The 18629-nt window shown below is 51.8% G+C and overlaps 3 protein-coding genes across 6 annotated transcripts; 2 read left to right on the plus strand and 1 right to left on the minus strand.

Annotated features, from left to right (window-relative positions):
• The first annotated feature begins 1095 nt into the window (after positions 1 to 1095).
• Positions 1096 to 7569, plus strand: EFNA1 (ephrin A1). The gene is made up of 5 exons (XM_032602367.1): positions 1096 to 1327; positions 4874 to 5169; positions 6198 to 6263; positions 6430 to 6480; positions 6655 to 7569. Exons 1-5 carry the CDS (start codon positions 1236 to 1238, stop codon positions 6765 to 6767), a joined length of 618 nt encoding a protein of 205 aa, XP_032458258.1. The 5' UTR covers positions 1096 to 1235; the 3' UTR covers positions 6768 to 7569.
• A 356-nt stretch (positions 7570 to 7925) lies between these two features.
• On the plus strand, positions 7926 to 10963 carry SLC50A1 (solute carrier family 50 member 1). Of its 4 annotated transcripts, none has more exons than XM_032654602.1 (6): positions 7926 to 8178; positions 9025 to 9102; positions 9243 to 9366; positions 9955 to 10116; positions 10375 to 10494; positions 10576 to 10963. In XM_032654602.1, exons 1-6 carry the CDS (start codon positions 7952 to 7954, stop codon positions 10675 to 10677), a joined length of 813 nt encoding a protein of 270 aa, XP_032510493.1. In that variant the 5' UTR covers positions 7926 to 7951; the 3' UTR covers positions 10678 to 10963. The 4 variants fall into 4 exon arrangements, with proteins under 4 accessions (XP_032510493.1, XP_032458243.1, XP_032458233.1 ...); XM_032602352.1 differs by lacking the exon at positions 7926 to 8178 and adding an exon at positions 8515 to 8716 and having other exon boundaries at positions 9025 to 9116; XM_032654613.1 differs by lacking the exon at positions 7926 to 8178 and adding an exon at positions 8552 to 8716.
• A 437-nt stretch (positions 10964 to 11400) lies between these two features.
• DPM3 (dolichyl-phosphate mannosyltransferase subunit 3, regulatory) lies at positions 11401 to 12006 on the minus strand. Its single transcript, XM_032602379.1, has 2 exons — positions 11939 to 12006; positions 11401 to 11755 (listed from the first exon to the last, which is right to left on the minus strand). The coding sequence occupies exon 2, from the start codon at positions 11748 to 11750 to the stop codon at positions 11472 to 11474; it is 279 nt and encodes a 92-aa protein (XP_032458270.1). The 5' UTR covers positions 11751 to 11755; positions 11939 to 12006; the 3' UTR covers positions 11401 to 11471.
• Between the last annotated feature and the right edge of the window lie 6623 nt (positions 12007 to 18629).

The raw sequence follows: 18629 nt of genomic DNA on the forward strand, positions 1-18629 counted from the left end.
TTGTTTACACTGCTCCGGGTGCGGGGTGGCGAGCTGGATACTGGGGCCTGACTGACTGGGAGACCCAGCCCAAACTGGGCCAGACCCAGTCGCCTAGTCTGGGACGCTGCACAAAAACCCCCTCCCCGCCTTCAGCCCCCAGCCCCCAGACGTTGCTCTCCTGTGCATGTTTCCCCTCCTCTTCACACGCTGTTCACAAACATTAGCATACGTACGTCAAAGTTTCACACGCTTCCCCACACGTGGCTGTGATACTACTCACAAACGCTTTCACACTTGCGCGCCATCACACGTATTTACACATGCCAGATGCACATGTGTGGTTACAGTCTGTCACCCTTCAGGCCCAGATTCTCACAGTCCATATTCAAAGCCTGTTCGCACGGTACACACGTGTTAGCACACACTCACACACAGGTCATTAGTGCCCTTTGGAGCCTTAGAAACGAGCGAACCCCCTCGCGGGCCCAGAATCCCGAGTCTTCCTCCCTCTCACAGGCACTGACGGACAGAGGCGCCCTAAGCCCCGGCCGCACACGTTACACACTTGATCACACACAGGGTTGCACTTTATTCCCGGCATCTAGGCGATGACACAATCTCCCAAACAAAGACAACATTGACAAACCCAACAAAAACAAACAGCAGCGTGTGTGGGGAGACGCAGCCGAGCGCAGAGTCCAGGAAGGGGGTGGGTAGGAGGAGAGTGTGGACACGCGGGCGCCCGAGCCTGGGTGTGCAAGACTCGGGAAAGGTGCGGGACCTATCAACAACCTCGCACCCTTCAAGATCGGCGCACGGCGCCCGCCAGCTGGGTCCCGCACCCGCTGGTTAGCAGACCCGCACGTGGAGTTCGTTCCCTTCTCCCGCACGAGACTGGGCGGGGGACACAGACCCACCAGCCAGCACAGGCCCACAAAGCTGCACGCGGATCCACGAGTGAGCAAACACACAGCGCTGAGCAGATTTGTCGGTGCGCGCTTTGCTCCCCTCTCCTCCCCTCCCCCCTGCCCTCCCTTCCTCCACCTCCCCAGCCCCCAGGCCCAGGGCAGCCGCGCGCCGGGCGGGGCGGGGGCGGGGCGGGGTGTCGGGCGGCGCCGGCCCAAAAGGCGGAGTCGCGAGGCGGAGGGCCCAGAGCTGTGAGCACTGTGCTGAGTGCGCCGCGGAGAAATCCTGCGGGAACCCAGACCCGGAGGAGACCCTCGTCCCCGCCCGGCCTGGCCCGGCCCCGCGCTATGGAGTTCCTCTGGGCCCCTCTCTTGGGTCTGTGCTGCAGTCTGGCCGCTGCTGACCGCCACACCGTCTTCTGGAACAGTTCAAACCCCAAGTAAGCCCCGAGTCTCCGGCCGACAGCCTGGGCGCCCGGTTGGCACTGCTCCCCGCTCCAGGTTAACTGTCCCGGCTAGCCCCTAACCTGAGTCTCGGGGAGGTGACCGGTGGCGGGAGGGATCCCATAGACTTTCTTCTCCCCCATAGCTGGGAGTACCCCACCCCAGGGCAGGACCCTGCCCGCATCGGCTTGCACAGGCGCTGCCACTTCCCCTCTTTTCCTTCCTTCTGGCACCCCTGTTACTCCGAAGTGAGGGACCCGCGTTGAACAGTTCCTGCCTTTAGCAGGGGCCACTCTGTCTGGCCGCCAGGGCTCTTGTTCTAGGCCCTTCCACTGAGAAAGCCTCTGTGCCTCTCCTTGTGTGTTACTTGGGCATCTGCCCACACTGACAGGTCTTGACATCCGGAGTAAGCAGAATGCTTATTGTAATCCTGGAAGGACCCTTCAGGAGGGACCTGGGCTGCCAGCATTAAGTGTTCATTCTGTATTTAAGGTCACCCTGGAAAGCCCTCCCCCCTCAAGAGTCTTTTGAGGTGGCATGAATGAGGCACATATGCTGTGTGTGGGTAGGCTTGAGGGTATCTGAGGTTCAGGTAGTAAAACTGAAGAGAAAGGGAGAGGGAGGTCGTGGGAAAGGTTCCAGAGGACAGGAAGGGGTTAAAAGGGTTACAAAGGGCTCTGGGCAGGAAGGAGTTAATTTCTCCGGGGCAGGTTTAGGGCTGTGAGGCAAATGGTATGGGGAGGGAGAAGCTCCATCGGACCCTTTGTTCTTTGTTCTTGAGTTTTCTGAAGTTATGGGAACAATATTTGCAGGAAAACGGGAGAAGGGGGTAAGGTGGAGTCAGGAGAGGAGGGCTGGACACCTTGGGGTCGGGGTGAAAAACACTTCACTCAGCCCAGCCACCGGCAGCCCTAGCAGACCTACCCCCCACTCCCCTTGAGAAACAGATTGTGCCAGTTTCCTCTTGACCCTGTGGCAGCATTGCCTGGTAGGGGGTCTGTCGTCTGTGGCGTGTTGGGCAGGGAGGGAACAGCCAGCTGCCAACCCAGAGGGCAATGCCCTCTTGCCCATTGGCCGTCTGACGGGACAGTGCAGTCAGCCCTCCCCCACCTCACTCCTTGCTCTCTGTTCTTTGCTTCTTTGACCCAATCTTGTCCTAGAGGGAGAGAGCAAAGTCCCTGTTTATGCCTGTGCCAGGTGTTGGCTGAAGGAGGAGGAGGGGACAGGAAGCCAGGAGTAGGGAGGGGGGGACCCTGGCCTTTTCCGTTCCCAAGCTCCCAGGTTTCCTCTCTTTCAGGAAGGAGCCTCTTCCTTGCCCCCCCTCCCCGCCTTCCCTGACGCCGCTGCCCCCCTTTCCCAGATGGAGAGCAAGAGTCAAAGGAGTGCTAAGTGGAGCAGATTGTACCCCCAGGAGGGGGGTGATGGGCACACCCACCAAGCACAGCTTCTGCCCTGTCCATCTGGACACACACACACACACACACACACACACTCTACCATACCCAGGACTAAAGAGAAAGCCAGCCCAGAGTGGAGGCCACAAGCAGCTAAGCCAGGCCCAGCTTGAGGGCAAAGACGAGGTGGTAATGAGCTGGGTGGGTATGAGGCTGGCATGGGTGACTCAGGGCAGTGGGCATCAGCCCTGGGATCTCCAGGCCCCAGTCAGGGGGCAGCATGGGAAGAAGGGCAGTGCCACTGTGAGCTGCACCCTGGCCTCCTTGGTGCTAGAGGGGCAGGTACCCCACCCATTCAGACCTGTCAGCTCCCTTTGCCTGGAGGACAGTGCCCAGAGCAAGTGGGCACTGGGCCGTCCTGGGGGCTGTCCACATTTGACAAGGGAAATTTTCACAGGTTCTCATGAATGCTGGGGTGGGTGGCAGAGGTAGATGAAGAATGAGTCAGTGCCCGTCATGGGAATGGAGGAAAGACGCCAGACCCAGAGCTGAAATACCTGTTCTGAAATGGCTTCTATGTTTATCTCTCCAGAGAGGAATTTTAAAAGCCTCTCTCTGCGCCCCCTCCCTCCCTCCCTCTCTCTCTCTCTCTCTCTCTCTCTCTCTCTCTCTCTCTCTCTCTCTCTATCTCTCTTTTTCCCCAGGGTGGGGGAGGGGCCTTGGTAAGCCTAGCTGGAGCACTGGCCTGCTCCTGCAGAGCCAGGCCTCTTAAGGGTCATGCTGACTGGGCAGTGGGTGCCCACCTCAGAGGCCTCTTGCCCTAACCCCTGCCCCTCTCCCCACCACCCATGCCCCTGGCTTTGGTTTGAAGCAAGTTGGCAGCCAACTCTGCTGAGTCTCTAGCTGGCAGTGGTTGGTGGAATTCAGAGAAGCTGACCGGCTTGGAGAGGGAGGTGGGGAGGCACTTTTTCCCCTACTAGGACCCCACCTAGACTGGAGCCAGGTGTCTAGAGCTGCGGGGGAGGGGTCGGTGGGCAGTCGGCTGGAGCCTTTGGAGCCTGGGGGAAATGGGCTGGGGGAGGGGAGCTCGCTCCATCTTGGGAAGAGGGAGGGGAGAGGCCTTCTCAGATCTGAGAACTCCAGCATTTCTGGAGCTCATTTCACAAGAGGTGAAAGTATGGCTTTTGGAGATAAAGGGACAGAGAGGTTTTGGGGTGCTTTGAGAGAAGTGGACAAGGAGAGCTGAGCATAGATTTGAGTAGCTAGAAGGGGAGATTTGAGGGCACTGGATGAATTGATTAAAGCAGTTTAACTCAAAAGGACTGGACATTATCTGTGGGCATGGATGTCCTGGGTGTTGGGGGAAAAGTGAAGTTGAACAATGTGAGATATACTCAGTGGGTCAAGGGGAAAAATGAGAGGAGTAAGAGAAGTGAAGACAGATTGTTGGACGCCGAGTACTACCATGGGAAAGAGAAAGGGTTATGTGGATCTTGATTATAGAATGGGCCAGTAGGTTCTCAGATTGAGGTCTAATAGCAGTTAAAGGAGCAAGTGGTAGAATAGAGTTGGGGAAATATTTATAGGTAGAAGAGTGAGCAGAGGAAATATTTAGAAGCCTATCCTTAGGTAAATATCAGGGAGGTTATGGGAAGTGCCTTGATACCTGAAAGATACTAAGTGGATGCTATTTAGAGGATTAGTGGCAGATGATGGAATGTTTGGAGATGGTGGAAAGATATTTAAGAGATCAAGATCAGGGCTTCCCTGGTGGCGCAGTGGTTGAGAGTCCACCTGCCGATGCAGGGGACACGGGTTCGTGCCCTGGTCCGGGAAGATCCCACATGCCGCGGAGCGGCTGGGCCCGTGAGCCATGGCCGCTGAGCCTGCGCGTCCGGAGCCTGTGCTCCGCAGCGGGAGAGGCCACAACAGTGAGAGGCCCGTGTACTGCAAAAAAAAAAAAAACCCAAAAAACAAAGAGATCAAGATCAGTAAATTAAATACTGGAAGTTGAGAGTTTTAAAAAATCTTTGGTGGGGGCGGTGGTCCAGTATGAAATGTGAGGGGTCATGTAAACATTTGGAAGCTCAAGGCTCTGGCCTGGCTTCTGAGTGACCACCAGCTTTCTCTGCCTCTGCGCATGCCCAGGTTTCGGAATGAGGACTACACAGTACACGTGCAGTTAAATGACTACCTGGACATCATCTGTCCTCATTATGAGGATGAGTCTGTGGCAGACGCTGCCATGGAGCGGTACACACTGTACCTGGTGGAGCGCGAGCAGTACCAACTGTGCCAACCCCAATCCAAGGACCAGGTCCGCTGGCAGTGCAACCAGCCCAGTGCCAGGCATGGCCCAGAGAAGCTGTCTGAGAAGTTCCAGCGCTTCACACCCTTTACCCTGGGCAAGGAGTTCAAAGAGGGACACAGCTACTACTACATCTGTGAGTGCCCGGGAGGCATGCACACAGGTGCATACACTGGGAGACACACCTGGCATGATGTACATGCTTCAGTACATGCTTAGTGGGAAGGCAAGCAGCGGACGGCCCCTTCCAATCCTGAAGTCTGTTTTCGTTCATTCCCATTACAAATGTGGAGTGAGCTTCTACTGTGTCCTGGGCACTCTGCTTGGCACTATAGGCGCAGAGATAAATAAAACATTACAGAGTCCCTGTCCTCCAGGAACCTGGAAAGGGACATACATAGATTAACAGACCATTAGAACAGGGTGATATGGTAGATATGAGCTCAGGGGCCCTGCGGAAATGACTTGAGTACCTGCTGGTCTGGGGTGGGGGGCGCACCTCAGAGAAGGCTTCCTGGGGAAGATGACCCAAGAGTTCAGGACAGACAGAGGAGCTGGCCAAACAAGGGGACGTGGTGTGCAAAGAGAGCATGACATCTTCAGGGAACTTCATATGGTTCAGACTGACTGGAACAGGAGGGACACTTGGAAGTGGGGAGATAGGAGCTTGGAGAAGTAGACAGGGTAGAGCATAGGGGCCTAAGAAGTGCTAAGGAGTTTGGACTTTATCCTGAGGGCAGTGGAGAGCCACTGGTGGATTTTACAAGTTGTGAGATCAGCTTTGTACAGAATGAATCCAGGCCTCACCCTGTCAGTGGGGCTTAGGCAGGGCGAGGACAAAGTGGCCGGGTAAGGGGAACATATTGTGCAGGTTGCCCCCAACTTCAGGCTGGGGGGAGTGGAGGATGGGCTGTAGGGAGGGGACAGTGTCTATGTTCTTTTTACCACCACCTCCAAAGTCAGGGGTTATTCCCAAGAATGGGAGCTTGCACTGAACTTGGGGCAGAAAGTGGGTAAAAACTAAGGAAGGTGAGAATCAAAGATTAGAGGGAAGAGAGGGGTTAAAATGAGTAGGGACTGAGAAAGCAGGGTCAGAGACATTTACGCTTATATTTTCTTCCAAAAAAGTTTCCTTCCTTATCACTCTCTGGATTTATTTTGTAGCCAAACCCATCCACTACCAGGAAGACCAGTGCTTGAGGTTGAAGGTGAACGTCAATGGCAAAATCAGTGAGTGTCACAGCCTTGTGGGCCTCCTTGCTCCATCCCTATTCTGGGCCTGGTCTAGTGATCTGGGATGGTTGGGAAGTCCCACTGCCCAGCCCACCCAGCATTCCCACCCCTCTGCCTCCTTGGTGTACCAAGTACCTGACCTAAGACCATCCTTATCGTTCAGCTCACAGTCCTCAGGCCCATGCCAATGCACAGGAGAAGAGGCTTCCAGCAGGTAGGTGGCTGGAGCAAATTGGGCCTGGGGCACAAAAGGGGGTCTGCTTGAAGAGGTTGGGTATAGGAGGTGGCTCTTTTGCCAGTCAGGGGCAGGGGGAACCTCGCTGGGCTGAGGGCCAGTGCCAATAGGGGGGCCGCTCACCTTGGGGGCCTCTGCCCTCTCACCTTGCAGATGACCCAGAGGTGCAGGTTCTACATAGCATTGGTCACAGTGCCGCCCCCCGCCTCTTCCCACTCGCCTGGGCTGTGCTGCTCCTGCCATTCCTGCTGCTGCAAACCCTATGAAGGTGTATGCTGTGTGCATTGTAAGAACTGGAACTGGGCTGAGGGGGCAGGGCAGGCCTCCCTCACCTGCCTGGGGCCCCTCCCAAAGCCCTAGTCCTGGGAACCACTCCTACCACATGCACAAGCTGCCACCCAGCAGCATCAAAACGGGTCAGTATTAAAGCTTTCAACCCAAAGGAGGTCAGCAAGCCTGACAGTGCCATCCTCGCCTCCACCTCAGAGGGATGGACAAAGAAGTGGACAGTCCTTTCCCCTTCATTCCTGCCCTTAAGCCAAAGAAACGGGCTGTGCGGACATGGCCTCTTAGAAGGGCACTGTGGGAGCCGAGCTGAAAGGGGCTTGGGCTTACATGGATGGACACTGAGCTTGGCAAAGATGTCCCTCCCAGAGAGAGCCAGGATGGCTGTGAAGGAAAAGCAAGAGACAGTTTCCTGCTTGGGAGCCAGGGACAGGAGAGGCAACATGCTTGGGCTGACCCAGCATCTCCCCCAAGACTGTTCTTTGTGGAGGTGCCACGGAGAGGACTGTAGCCAGTCACTACATCCTCTCCCATCCTGGGGCATCACTCCACAGAGCTGTGCCAGCAGGGGGGCTGTGCCAACCTGTTCTTAAGAGTGTAGCTGTAAGGGCAGTGCCCATGTGCACAGAGTCTGTGCCTAGACTGACTGTAGCCTGAAGGGCAGGGCCCACGAGTACAGAATCTGTATATGAACTAGATGTGTGTCTGCTGATTTCTACAACTGGAGTTTTTTTATACAATGTTCTTTGTCTCAAAATAAAGCAATGTGTTTGTTTTTTTGGACGTGCTTTTCTGCCCTTCCATCCTAATTTATGACCATTGAGTCCCTGCTGCTGCTAGGCTCAGTGCTATGTCAGTAGCAATTGGGTTTGAGTTTTTTCCCCTCTCTCTGAAAAGAATACATGCCCCTCACCAGCCCACAAGGGTGGGGTGTTTCCTCCTCTGAGGGTTGTCCAGGATAGGAGTGCTCCCCACAGCAGTGGGGTCCTAGGCTGCACCCCACTCTGGAAGTTCCTCCTGTCCAACCTCCGCCCCACTCGCACCCTCTCAGCGCTGGGCTTTGGCGTACTGTTCAGGTACTCAGGCTCTTGGGTGAGTCAGGGCAGCCGCTCGGAACGCCTGCCAGCTGAGGCATGCGGCTCGCCCCACAGCCCCACCAGCAGAGATGTGTGGGAGTCTGGGAGGGAGAGTTCCCGGCAGCAAGTTGGTTGGACTAGGGGGGTCGGTGATACACGTTTGTCCAGTGGATCGGCCAAGTCACAGAAAGCCGGCAGTGTGGCTGAAGGGGGAGGGCATCACACAAAGACTTGGTGATTCCTGGCAGTCCCTGTTACTTAGGGAAGAGACCGGAAAGAGGCTTCAGCAAACAGCGAAAAATCTCCCAATCCCTGGGTAACTGAAGTTCTGAGCTGCGGCCCTCCGTGAAAGCGTGTTGAAGTCCGGGTAGCAAGCTTTTCAGTTCTACCACGTAGGCTAGCGGCCTGTGGGAAAGTGAGCTGAAGCTGGGGGTCTGGGTGATCCAAGGAGTAAGCAGAGTGTGGAGCGGCTGATGCCGGGGACAAATCCGCGGAGCCTTAGGAAGGAGACCGGCCAGAAAACCGAGAGCAACGGGAAGACACGAAACCCTGCGCGCCGACAGCGGGCCGGTGGGGTCGAAACAGGCCCTCGCAGGGGCGGGGCCTGAGCTCCGGCTTGAGGGTGGGCCGGGTTCCGGTTCAGTTTCCGGGGGGGGATGGCCGAGCGCGCAGGGGCGGAGCCGGGGGCGCAAAGGGGCGGGGCTCCGGCGTCGCGGGCTCCGGTTCCTGCTAGCTGGCCGCAGGCGCCGAGCTCGGGATCCGACTCGGGGAGGGATGGAGGCGGGCGGATTGGCCGACTCGCTTCTTTCCGGAGCTTGCGTGCTCTTCACCCTCGGCATGTTCTCCACCGGCCTGTGAGAGCGCGGACGGGCTGGGCTGGGGCAGGACCAGGAAGTCAGGAAAGGAGAGAGAGAGGACAGAGACGTGGCCGCAGCCCCAGGCTGCATCTGGAACCTAGGGTCAAAGTGGAATCGGGTCGAGAGGGCCGGGGTACAAGGGCAAGGCTGGTCACTTTCCCTGAGGGAGAAGGCCAGGGTGCTGAGGGTAGGGCCGGGGGTCTGCAGTTGTCCAGAAAGGATGACAGGCATCGGGGATTTCGACGCCTCAGCAGCCTGGTCCTCCCTTTCCACCTCTCCCCCCTGCCTTCGGGTCCCCGTTACAGCTCGGACCTCAAGCACATGCGGATGACCCGGAGTGTGGACAGTGTCCAGTTCCTGCCCTTTCTCACCACGGATGTCAAGTGAGAGGGGCGATGCCTGCGGCGGGAAAGGCTGTCTGAGGGAGGTTGGGGAGGGGTGAGGAGGAATGTGGACGAGGCCCCTCGGGTCCCCCGCTCACACTCAACCCCGCGAGCCCATGTCCCTCCCCTCCACCCTGCAGCAACCTGAGCTGGCTGAGTTATGGGGCCCTGAAGGGAAACTGGACGCTAATCGTCGTCAACGCCGTGGGTGCTGTGCTTCAGACCCTGTATATCTTGGTGTATCTGCACTACTGCCATCGGAAGGTAGAGCCCCTTCCTCTGCTGCATGCCCTGCCCTGCCTTGCTGGCAGGGCAAACACTGTTTCCTAGAAGACTATGACACGCTGGTACTGCCAACTTTTCCTGGAACACCCTTCCAGCCTTGCAGTCCTCCTTCCGCCATGAAGCCAGCCTGCTGAGACTCACATATTGTCCCCCATTCTGACAAAGCTGGTAGCTCTGCCTAGCCTGATGGTGCCTTGCTGCCCAGCAACCTGAGTGGAAAGGGATTTTGTCTCCATAGTTCCTTCAAAGTCAGTGCCAGTGGCTGAGAGTGAGATGATCCGCTCTGCTTCCCCATTCACACAAGCATTAAGCTCCTACTCTGTGTAGCAAGCTCACCAAAAAAGGATACCTTTCCCTCTCCTAGAAACCTCCAGGGTTGTGCGTGGATCAGACATGTGCTCAAGCCACTGGTGGGAAAGAGGATGTAACAAGTGCAATACTGGAGGCTTGGGCAAAGGCTGGCTCCTCAACTGGAGCTTGGGAGAGGGCAGGATGAATTAATTCCAGCAGCAGAGTCAGAGAGGGCTCCTGGTACATCTAGAAGTAAGGCTACTCTCTCCTCTGCAGCATGCTGTGCTCCTTCAGACTGCAACCCTGCTGGGGGTCCTTGTCCTGGGTTTTGGCTACTTTTGGCTCCTGGTGCCCGACACTGAGACCCGGCTTCAGCAGCTGGGCCTCTTCTGCAGTGTCTTCACCATCAGTATGTACCTCTCACCACTAGCTGACTTGGTGAGTGGGGGTGTCCAGGGAGGAAAGGAAGATAAGTCTCCCATAGCCAGAGACTGTAGCTTATACTCCAGAGGAAGGAAAGACCCAAATCCTGGAAGGAGACGGGTTAGTAGAGTTGGGTGAGTGGGGGGCAGGAGGGAAAGGTTGGGTAACAGAAGATCAGGGAGGACGTTTGACTTTTTTTCTGAGGAAATTCTTAGGCAAGGTGGGAGATTTACTATGTGCCTTGCTAGGAGTGTCCTTCATCCTTTCCCACAGGCCAAGGTCATTCGTACTAAATCGACCCAACGTCTCTCCTTTTCACTCACCATTGCCACCCTCCTCACCTCTGCCTCCTGGACGTTCTATGGGTTTCGACTAAAAGATCCCTACATTGTGGTAAGCAGAACAGGGGCGGGGTGACAGATGTACGAGGTGGAAAATCAGCTCCTCTCCTCATAGCAGCCCTTGTGATTTCAGGTGCCCAACCTTCCAGGAATCCTCACCAGCTTCATTCGCTTCTGGCTTTTCTGGAAATACCCCCAGGAGCAAGACAGGAACTATCAACTTCTACAAACCTGAGGGAGTTCACCTGACCACTGGGCACCTTAATGCCAACATACTACCAAAGAAACCTTGTTTCAGCTCTTCCTGCTGGTCACCTCCACTGGTGAAGTGCGTTGTGGTAAAGGAAAAGAACTGCTTTGAGAATCCAGGGACTAAAGAAAGGGCTTTACTTAGAAGACTGGATGGAACCTGGGAGATGAATCACTTTTTTTTTTTTTCAAGATTTTATTTTTTAATTTGGGAGGTCGGGGGAAATCTTTAGAATGTGCCTTAAAATAAACTGTTTCCTACCCCTTGCCCATCAAGGCTCGTTCTCTGTTCAGGGATAGTCAACCTGCCTGGTTTGGTGAAGGGTAGACGGGAACTGTCTGATCCACAGTTACTCTTGGGCTGGTAGGGTTGGCTCCGAAAAGGTATTTGAAAGAACCAAGAAGTTGTAAAGACGTAGGAAGGCCTTAAAAAGAACAGAGCTTGGATGTTATGAAGAAGAATAGGCTTCAAGAAGTCCTTCCTAACAGGGCTAAAAAGACCAGGAAAGTGAAATGACTTTTCCGTACTGAGACATCTTGAGAACGGTGTCTTTGCCTCCTTCGGAGCAAATAGGAGGAAGTACCAGCAGAATGCAAAGATAAAGGCTGAGAGAGCCTCAGGAAGGTGGCTTTTCTACCTCTCACTTATCAACAGCTGGTACACAGAATCCCCAATTCCCATCATCCATACTCCATACTCAAACCAAAGTTAGAAAATAAACTTGCGCTTTAATGGGGGAGGGGAGAGCAGGCTGTCCGTGCGGGAATGAGGTTAGGGTGTCAGAAGCGCATCCCCCTGCGGGCCAAGTCGGCTCGGGCCTCCTGGATCTGGCTCCGCAACTCGCGGGCGGCGTCCTCGCAGTCGTGAAAAGTGGCCACGCGATAGCCCACAGTACCCAGTGCATAGCAGCCGGCGGACACCAGCAAGTAGGCGGGCAGTGACCACAGGACCTCCCGGCAAGACAATGGCAGCTCCAGGCCCAGGGCTCCCGTGGTCAAAGCAGCCCAGGTGGAGCCCAGGAGCGCCAGCCCCCACAGCCACTGCGCTAATTTCGTCATGGTCACTGCGGGAAGAGGAAGCAGAGCTCGAGGTCCCTGACACCCCGCTACCCGCTCTTCATCTGAGACCCATTCCCTGTCCTTCTACCTCACCCCCACCTCCGTACCACCTAACCTCAGGGCCGCTCCTCTGTCGCTCCCGCCCTCCGCCCTCCACTCTCAACCCTCAGACCTCCTCCTACACTTACCTCTCAGCCCAGCGTCTTCTCAGAGCCGCACGGCTCCGACGTCAGCGTCCGGAATCCTCCACGGCTCGTGCTCCGCCGCCGCGCGGCCTTCTGGGAGTTGTAGTCCTCGAGCGGCGTCTGGCAAGTTCGTGGCCGCGGACTTGACCTAGGATGTGCTCAGCCGGCTCCGCTCCTGCAGCCGCGACCTGGGCCCAGAGGGCTTTCGGTGCTGCTTCCCTCCCTCGAGACCCCGCTCCAAGCTGGCGTGGGGCTTGTAGACAGCCTGAGGACACCCTTAAGCCTTGCGACTAGATGGGAATGTAATATCGTTCCTCTTAAACTCACTTCTCCTGCACAAAAATTCCACTCATTCATTCATTCATTTATTCACTTATTTATTCTTTTATTCATTCAGTCAGTGGAACGTTTCTTGAGCGTCACGACAGACTTTGGAGAAATAGAGATGTCAAGACACGGACCCTTCTGGGGTGGAAGGAGGAAAGCAGGAGTCAGGAAAGCAGATGCATTGACAACAGGTGCCCTGAGATAGGTGTTAGAACAGAGGTTGTCATATTTTAAAAGAGAAACTCAGAGGAGCAACCTGTAAGACTTGGAGCCAGAAGAAGAAGTGCTTCAAGAGGGTGTCTTTAAGGGAAAAAAACTGTGGGGACAGAGGAATCACCTGATGTGTTTAAGGTATTAAGAGAAGGTGTATACGTCTTTCAGAATTTGGGGGATGAATTCATGATAGGTATATAGAAAACCGAGTGAAAGAAAAGGTCAGGCAATTATTAACTTCGGGGAAAACAAAGAGTTAGAAAGGAAGGAGAATTATAAAAGCCTGTCTGATAAAGACCACTAAGAACATAACTGTAGTTGGATAGTTAGGTTTATTCACTTACTGCTGCAAGAGAGAGCACACACCAGGGGAACTGTGGAGCCACTCATCAAACAAAGGAAAAAGCCAGGTCATTGCAGGATATGGGAAGTGGTTGAGTTCAGGTGATATTTAAATGAAGCAGTATTTTGACAGGTTCAAGGTAAGCACAGATGTAAGTGAAGGAGTTAACAACAGCCTGGACTGAGAAGTGAACTGAGAATCCACTTGGAAACTACAAAGTTAACTAATTTTAGATAATTATGTAATAGATAACTACATAATTAAGATAATTGTACAATGTTATGTCCAAAACCCCAATTATCTGAAGCTTTGCACCTAGGTTGGAAATCGAGGCTGCTTCTCTGTATCAAAGTGATCAACATGCGTTAAACCTCCAGCAACAGTGGGACGTTCCATTCTCACTGCCTGATTTCAAACAGAAAACTTGTGACTGTATGATTTTAGAGAACAAAGTTTCTCAGCCCCATATCCCTGATGTTAATTAATAAAACCAGTTTTTTCAGATCCACAGAGTCTTAGCACAAACACTACATAACTCAGCTGTGTAGAATATTTTCACAGCCATAATAATGTAAACACTAAGTGTTGACTTAACTAAAATTTGGAATATATTTGAATTGAGAGGGTGGGGGAGGGGAGTATATGGAGAGAGTCAGGATTAGAGAGAACTATATCCTCATTTTCCATGGCAGGCAGTCAATTGATTATATCTAAAATAGAAAAATAAAAATAATAATATGAACATGTTATTTAGAAATATTGGGAATTCCTAGTGGTCCAGTGGTCAGGACTCAGCGCTTTCACTGCTGTGGCCCAGGTTCAATCCCTGGTCGGGGAACTAAGATCCCAGAAGCCGTGCAGCACTGCCCAAAAAACAAACAAACAAACAAAAAATATATAGAGGTAGTACCCAAAAAAGCAGCCAAGAAACTTGAGAGTGGTTTATGGAGGAGTGTATGTGTAGGGAGGGGGTAGGAGAATGGAGCAGGGGACTGTTATTTTTCATTGAATGCCTTACAGAACTAGTTGGCCTTTTTTTAATATATATAATTGGCCTTTTAAACTATGCAAATTCCTTTGTTAAAGTAAAAATTAAGGCAAAATTAAAATATTTTTAGAAACCTGCTATATGAGCTTCAAAGGCCCACCTCCACTCCCTTCCCCAAAATCCTACTAGTAACCCACTCAAGACCTCACTAGCCACAGCGACTTTCAACACAGTTCAGGGGCCAGGCATCAGCCTTGCAGATCCAGAAATTCTATCTTATTCACCCACAATAGATGTGGCCCTGAAAGATTGCCACTCCCCAGAAAATTTTGGGGGGAAAGATAATGAGAAGGGGCTTGCCCTGCAACACATAAAAAGAAAATAAATTATAGTTCATAATAATCAGCAGAAGATTAAACATTCATTGAGGGGCTATTATGTGTCATGCCTTTTGTGACACTGCATGTTTGATTTTCACAACAGGCTGCAGTAGGTACTTTTATATCCCCATGTATGAATGAGGAAACCAAAGCGGAGAGTAGGTAAAAGGTAAGTAACTTGCCCGAAGTCATGCAGGGTAGTAAGTAGCAGACTGTCTCCTCTGACTCAAAGCTATATGCTTAGTAATTTCACCTTTCTGGGTTACTGGTATAGGAATGGGCAGATAGGGATCGTCATAGCAGCTGACATTCATTGATTGATTACTCTGTGCCAGGCACTGTAATGAGTACTTTACGTGCATAATCTCATTCAATCTTTACAGCCACCATATGAAGTAGGTACTATTATTATCTCCATTTCGCAAATGAAGAAACAGGTACGCCCCAGATAGTCAGACTAGACTGCAGAGCCTGCAAACTTTGCCACTAAGGTATAGCATCTCCCTACCTAGATCAATGGAACAGAATAAAAAGTGAAGAAATAGATCGAACATACACCATTTCAGCATATGATAGAAATGGCATCTCCAGTGAGGAAAGAGGGATTATTTGAAAAACATTTGCAACAAGCTTACCATTTGAAAAAGTAAATTAAGTTATATTTCAACCTCACATCTTATACTAAAATAAATTCACAGTGCATTAGACAAAACTTCATGTGAAAAGTGAAACCCTAAATATGCCACAAGAAAATGTGGGTACATATTTCTCTAATGTTCAAGTAACACGTCCTCCAAGCAGCCTTCCTGGGCCTTGACCCTGTCTTGCAGGGTTGGACACCATCTTCCTCCTCTGAGCTCCCACAGTCTCTCTTTTATAGATGGCACTTGCCATGTTGAGCTGTAGGTGTTTTGTTTCCCTGCTTGGGCCACCCAGGACCATTGTAACTCCAGGACCAAGCATAGCGTGGGAAACCCAGAGGGCTTCTATAAATGTAAGATGAGGGGCAGAAGGAAGGACAGGTTAGCATTTGATGGTCTCCAGCGAAGCTGACCCAGCTGTCCTGGTCCCAGGAAATATAACTACTCCAGAGACTCCCATCTACTGGACACAGGGTCTTTGGCTTTGGATAGCATTGGATGAAAGCCAGCAGATTCTTATGGTCCCATTCCTTTCTCTTCAATCTTTTTACAGACCGTTACCCTTCTGCAGCTACAGCAGGCCACAAGTACACGTGATTATAGCAGGGTATGAAAGGCAGTACAGCTTGGGGGTTAAAAGTTTGGGCTTTTAGAGCCCCAGATGTCCTGAGGTTGGGTCCTGCCTCTTTCCTTTACTTAGCTATGTGACCTTGGGCAAGTAACTTAACCTCTGAGCTTCAGTTTTCTCACATTTGTTGGAGTTTTCTCCTTTGGCGAGCTTTTTTTGGCTGTGTTGGGTCTTTGTTGCTATGCGCAGGCTTTTTCTAGTTGCATCGAGCGGGGGCTATTCTTCTCTGCGGTGCATGGGCTTCTCATTGAGGTGCCTTCTCTTGTGGAGCACCGGCTCTAGGCACGCAGTGGCTCGTGGGCTTAGTTGCTCCACGGCATGTGGGATCTTCCTGGACCAGGGCTTGAACCTGTGTCCCCTGCATTGGCAGGTGGATTCTTAACCACTGTGCACCACCAGGGAAGTCCCACCTTTGGCAAGCTTTGGTTTCAGTGAGAGACAAATTCCAAATCTAGAGCCCTCTATTTATTTATTTATTTAATTTATTTATTGGCCGCACCTCGCAGCTTGCAGGATCTTAGTTCCCCGACCAGGGGTTGAGCCCAGGCCCTCGGCAGTGAGAGCACAGAGTCCTAACCACTAGACAACCAGGAAATTCCCGTGGAGCCCTTATTCTAAAGTGCACTAAAGATGGGAGAATATGCAAAATTACGTACAACACACAGTAAGGGATTGACTGTTTCAGGAAAGGCATGAGCCTCTATCAAATAGGCCCTAAAGCCCAAGGTGATACTGGAAAGATGAGTAAGAGAATTCAGGTGGTGATTGAGGGCGGAGCTTGCAAAGCCAAGGGAAAGCCTGAACAAAGGCAGGGAGGCTTGAGAGGCATTGTGAGTAACCCTCTGTGTCTGTCTCTGGCACAAAGACTGCTTCATGGAGGAGTGGCAGGAGGTGAGGCTGGAAAGGCCAGCCAGGGTCAGGCTACCTAAGAAAGACCCCTTAAAAGTATTTGTGTTAATACTGTATGCTAACAATATATGTGGAACCTAGAAAAATAGTACAGATGAACCAGTTTGCACGGCATAAATAGAGACACAGATGTAGAGAACAAACGTATGGACATGAAGAGGGGAAAGTGGTGGTGGTGGGGTGGTGGTGGGATGAATTGGGAGATTGGGATTGACATATATACACTAATATGTATAAAATAGATAACTAATAAGAACCTGCTGTATAAAAAATAAATAAAATTCAAGAAAAAAGATTACCTAATAAAGTAAAAATAAAGGACAAAATTATAAAATAAATGGTAAGAAATTTGGGAAAATAAATTTGCAACAAAAAAAAATACTGTATGCTAACACATGTATATGGAATCTACAAAAAAAAAAATGGTTCTAAAGAACCTAGGGGCAGGACAGGAATAAAGATGCAGACGTAGAGAATGGACTTGAGGACACAGGGAGGGAGAGGGGTAAGCTGGGACGAAGTGAGAGAGTGGCATGGACATATATACACTACCAAATGTAAAATAGCTAGCTAGTGGGAAGCAGCCACATAGCACAGGGAGATCAGCTCCGTGCTTTGTGACCACCTAGAGGGGTGGGAGGGAGGCTCAAGAGGGAGGGGATATGGGGATATATGTATAAGTATAGGTGACTCACTTTGTTTTAAGGCAGAAACTAACACACCATTGTAAAGCAATTATGCTCCAATAAAGATGTTTAAAAACAAAGTATTTGTGTTGGGTTTGGTCCCTCAGGTCAGCATCTTCCCCCCTTAGAGAAGTGGGAGGTCCCCATGTGTGCCTGTGTGTGTCCTGTCAGGCAGCAGGTGCCATGGTGATTATTGGGTCCTTGAGGAAGGTTCCAGGTGATTAGATTGTGTTAATTCTATCAGCATCCTCAGGGCACCCACAGCTCCGTTGGGGTGACAGGACAGACAGACATGTAATCCACAAAAACACATACAGACAAAATCACAGCCGGGCTTTCAGGAGAAATAGTGCATCAGAGATTGTGCTGCTGATTGGAGAAGGGTCTGGGTGAATCAGGTGAACTAGAAGAGACCAAGATGGGAAAAGACAATAGCCTGAGGCAGGAGGGATCCAGAAACAGGGCTGGCCGCTGACAGAAACATTCAGCTGATTCTGAGGATTCAGCAGTTTGGAGTTGATGCAGGCTGGAAGTTGAGTTTTAGCAAAGAGCTCAAAGTGTGACAATGGTGTATGGCTAGTGGGGTTCTTGGTTCTTTTAACAAACATGTATTTAGCACCTACGTCAAGCAGTATTCTAATGACCAAAAGAGACAAAATCTCTGCTCCAATGAAGCTTGCAATGAAAACAAACTGCTTCAATGAAATGGTAGGAGACAGACAGGAAACAAACAAATATTTAATGTATCAAGTAGTGAGAAGTACTGTGAAGAAAAATATAACTAGGTGAGGGGCTAAAGGGTGACAGTGTACCATGTGATATAGCATGGTCAGAAGGGTGTCTCTGAGACATTTGCATGGAAACTTGAATGAGGTGAAGGACATAGAAGTGTAGATAACTGCTGGATGGCTGTTCCAGGCAGTGGGAACAGCATGTGCAAAGGCCATGGGGTGGCACATGGGACACATGGAAGCCAGGAGTGGGATGGAGGAGCATGGGGAAGAGTGTGAGGAGATGAGGTCAGGGGTGGCAGGGATCAGATGCTGTGTTGTAACCATGTTGGTTAAGCATCAAGGCAAATACCAATGGATCTGGATTTCAACTCCAGCCTTGCCTTCCCTTATAATCTTTTTCTTTTTCTTTCTTGCTTTATTTATTGTTGGCTGCGTTGGGTCTTCGTTGCTACATGTGAGCTTTCTCTAGTTGCGGCGAGCAGGGGCTACTCTTTGTTGTGGTGCACAGGTTTCTCATTGTGGGGGCTTCTCTTGTTGCAGAGCACAGGCTCCAGGCGCACGGGCTTCGGTAGTTGTGTCAAGCAGGCTCAGTAGTTGTGGCTCGCAGGCTCTAGAGCGCAGGCTCAGTAGTTGTGGCGCACGGGCTTAGCTACTCCGCAGCATGTGGGATCTTCCCGGACCAGGGATCCAACCCGTGTCCCCTGCATTGGCAGGCGGATTCTTAACCACTGCGCCACCAGGGCAGTCCTCCCTTATAATCTTGAGCAGGTTGTTTTAACCTCTCTTGCATTTTACCCCATTTCATTTCACTGAAACAGATGTATTAGTCAGGGTTCTCCAGAGAA

This window comes from Phocoena sinus, chromosome 1 (assembly GCF_008692025.1).
Source record: "Phocoena sinus isolate mPhoSin1 chromosome 1, mPhoSin1.pri, whole genome shotgun sequence".
NCBI lineage: Eukaryota > Metazoa > Chordata > Mammalia > Artiodactyla > Phocoenidae > Phocoena > Phocoena sinus.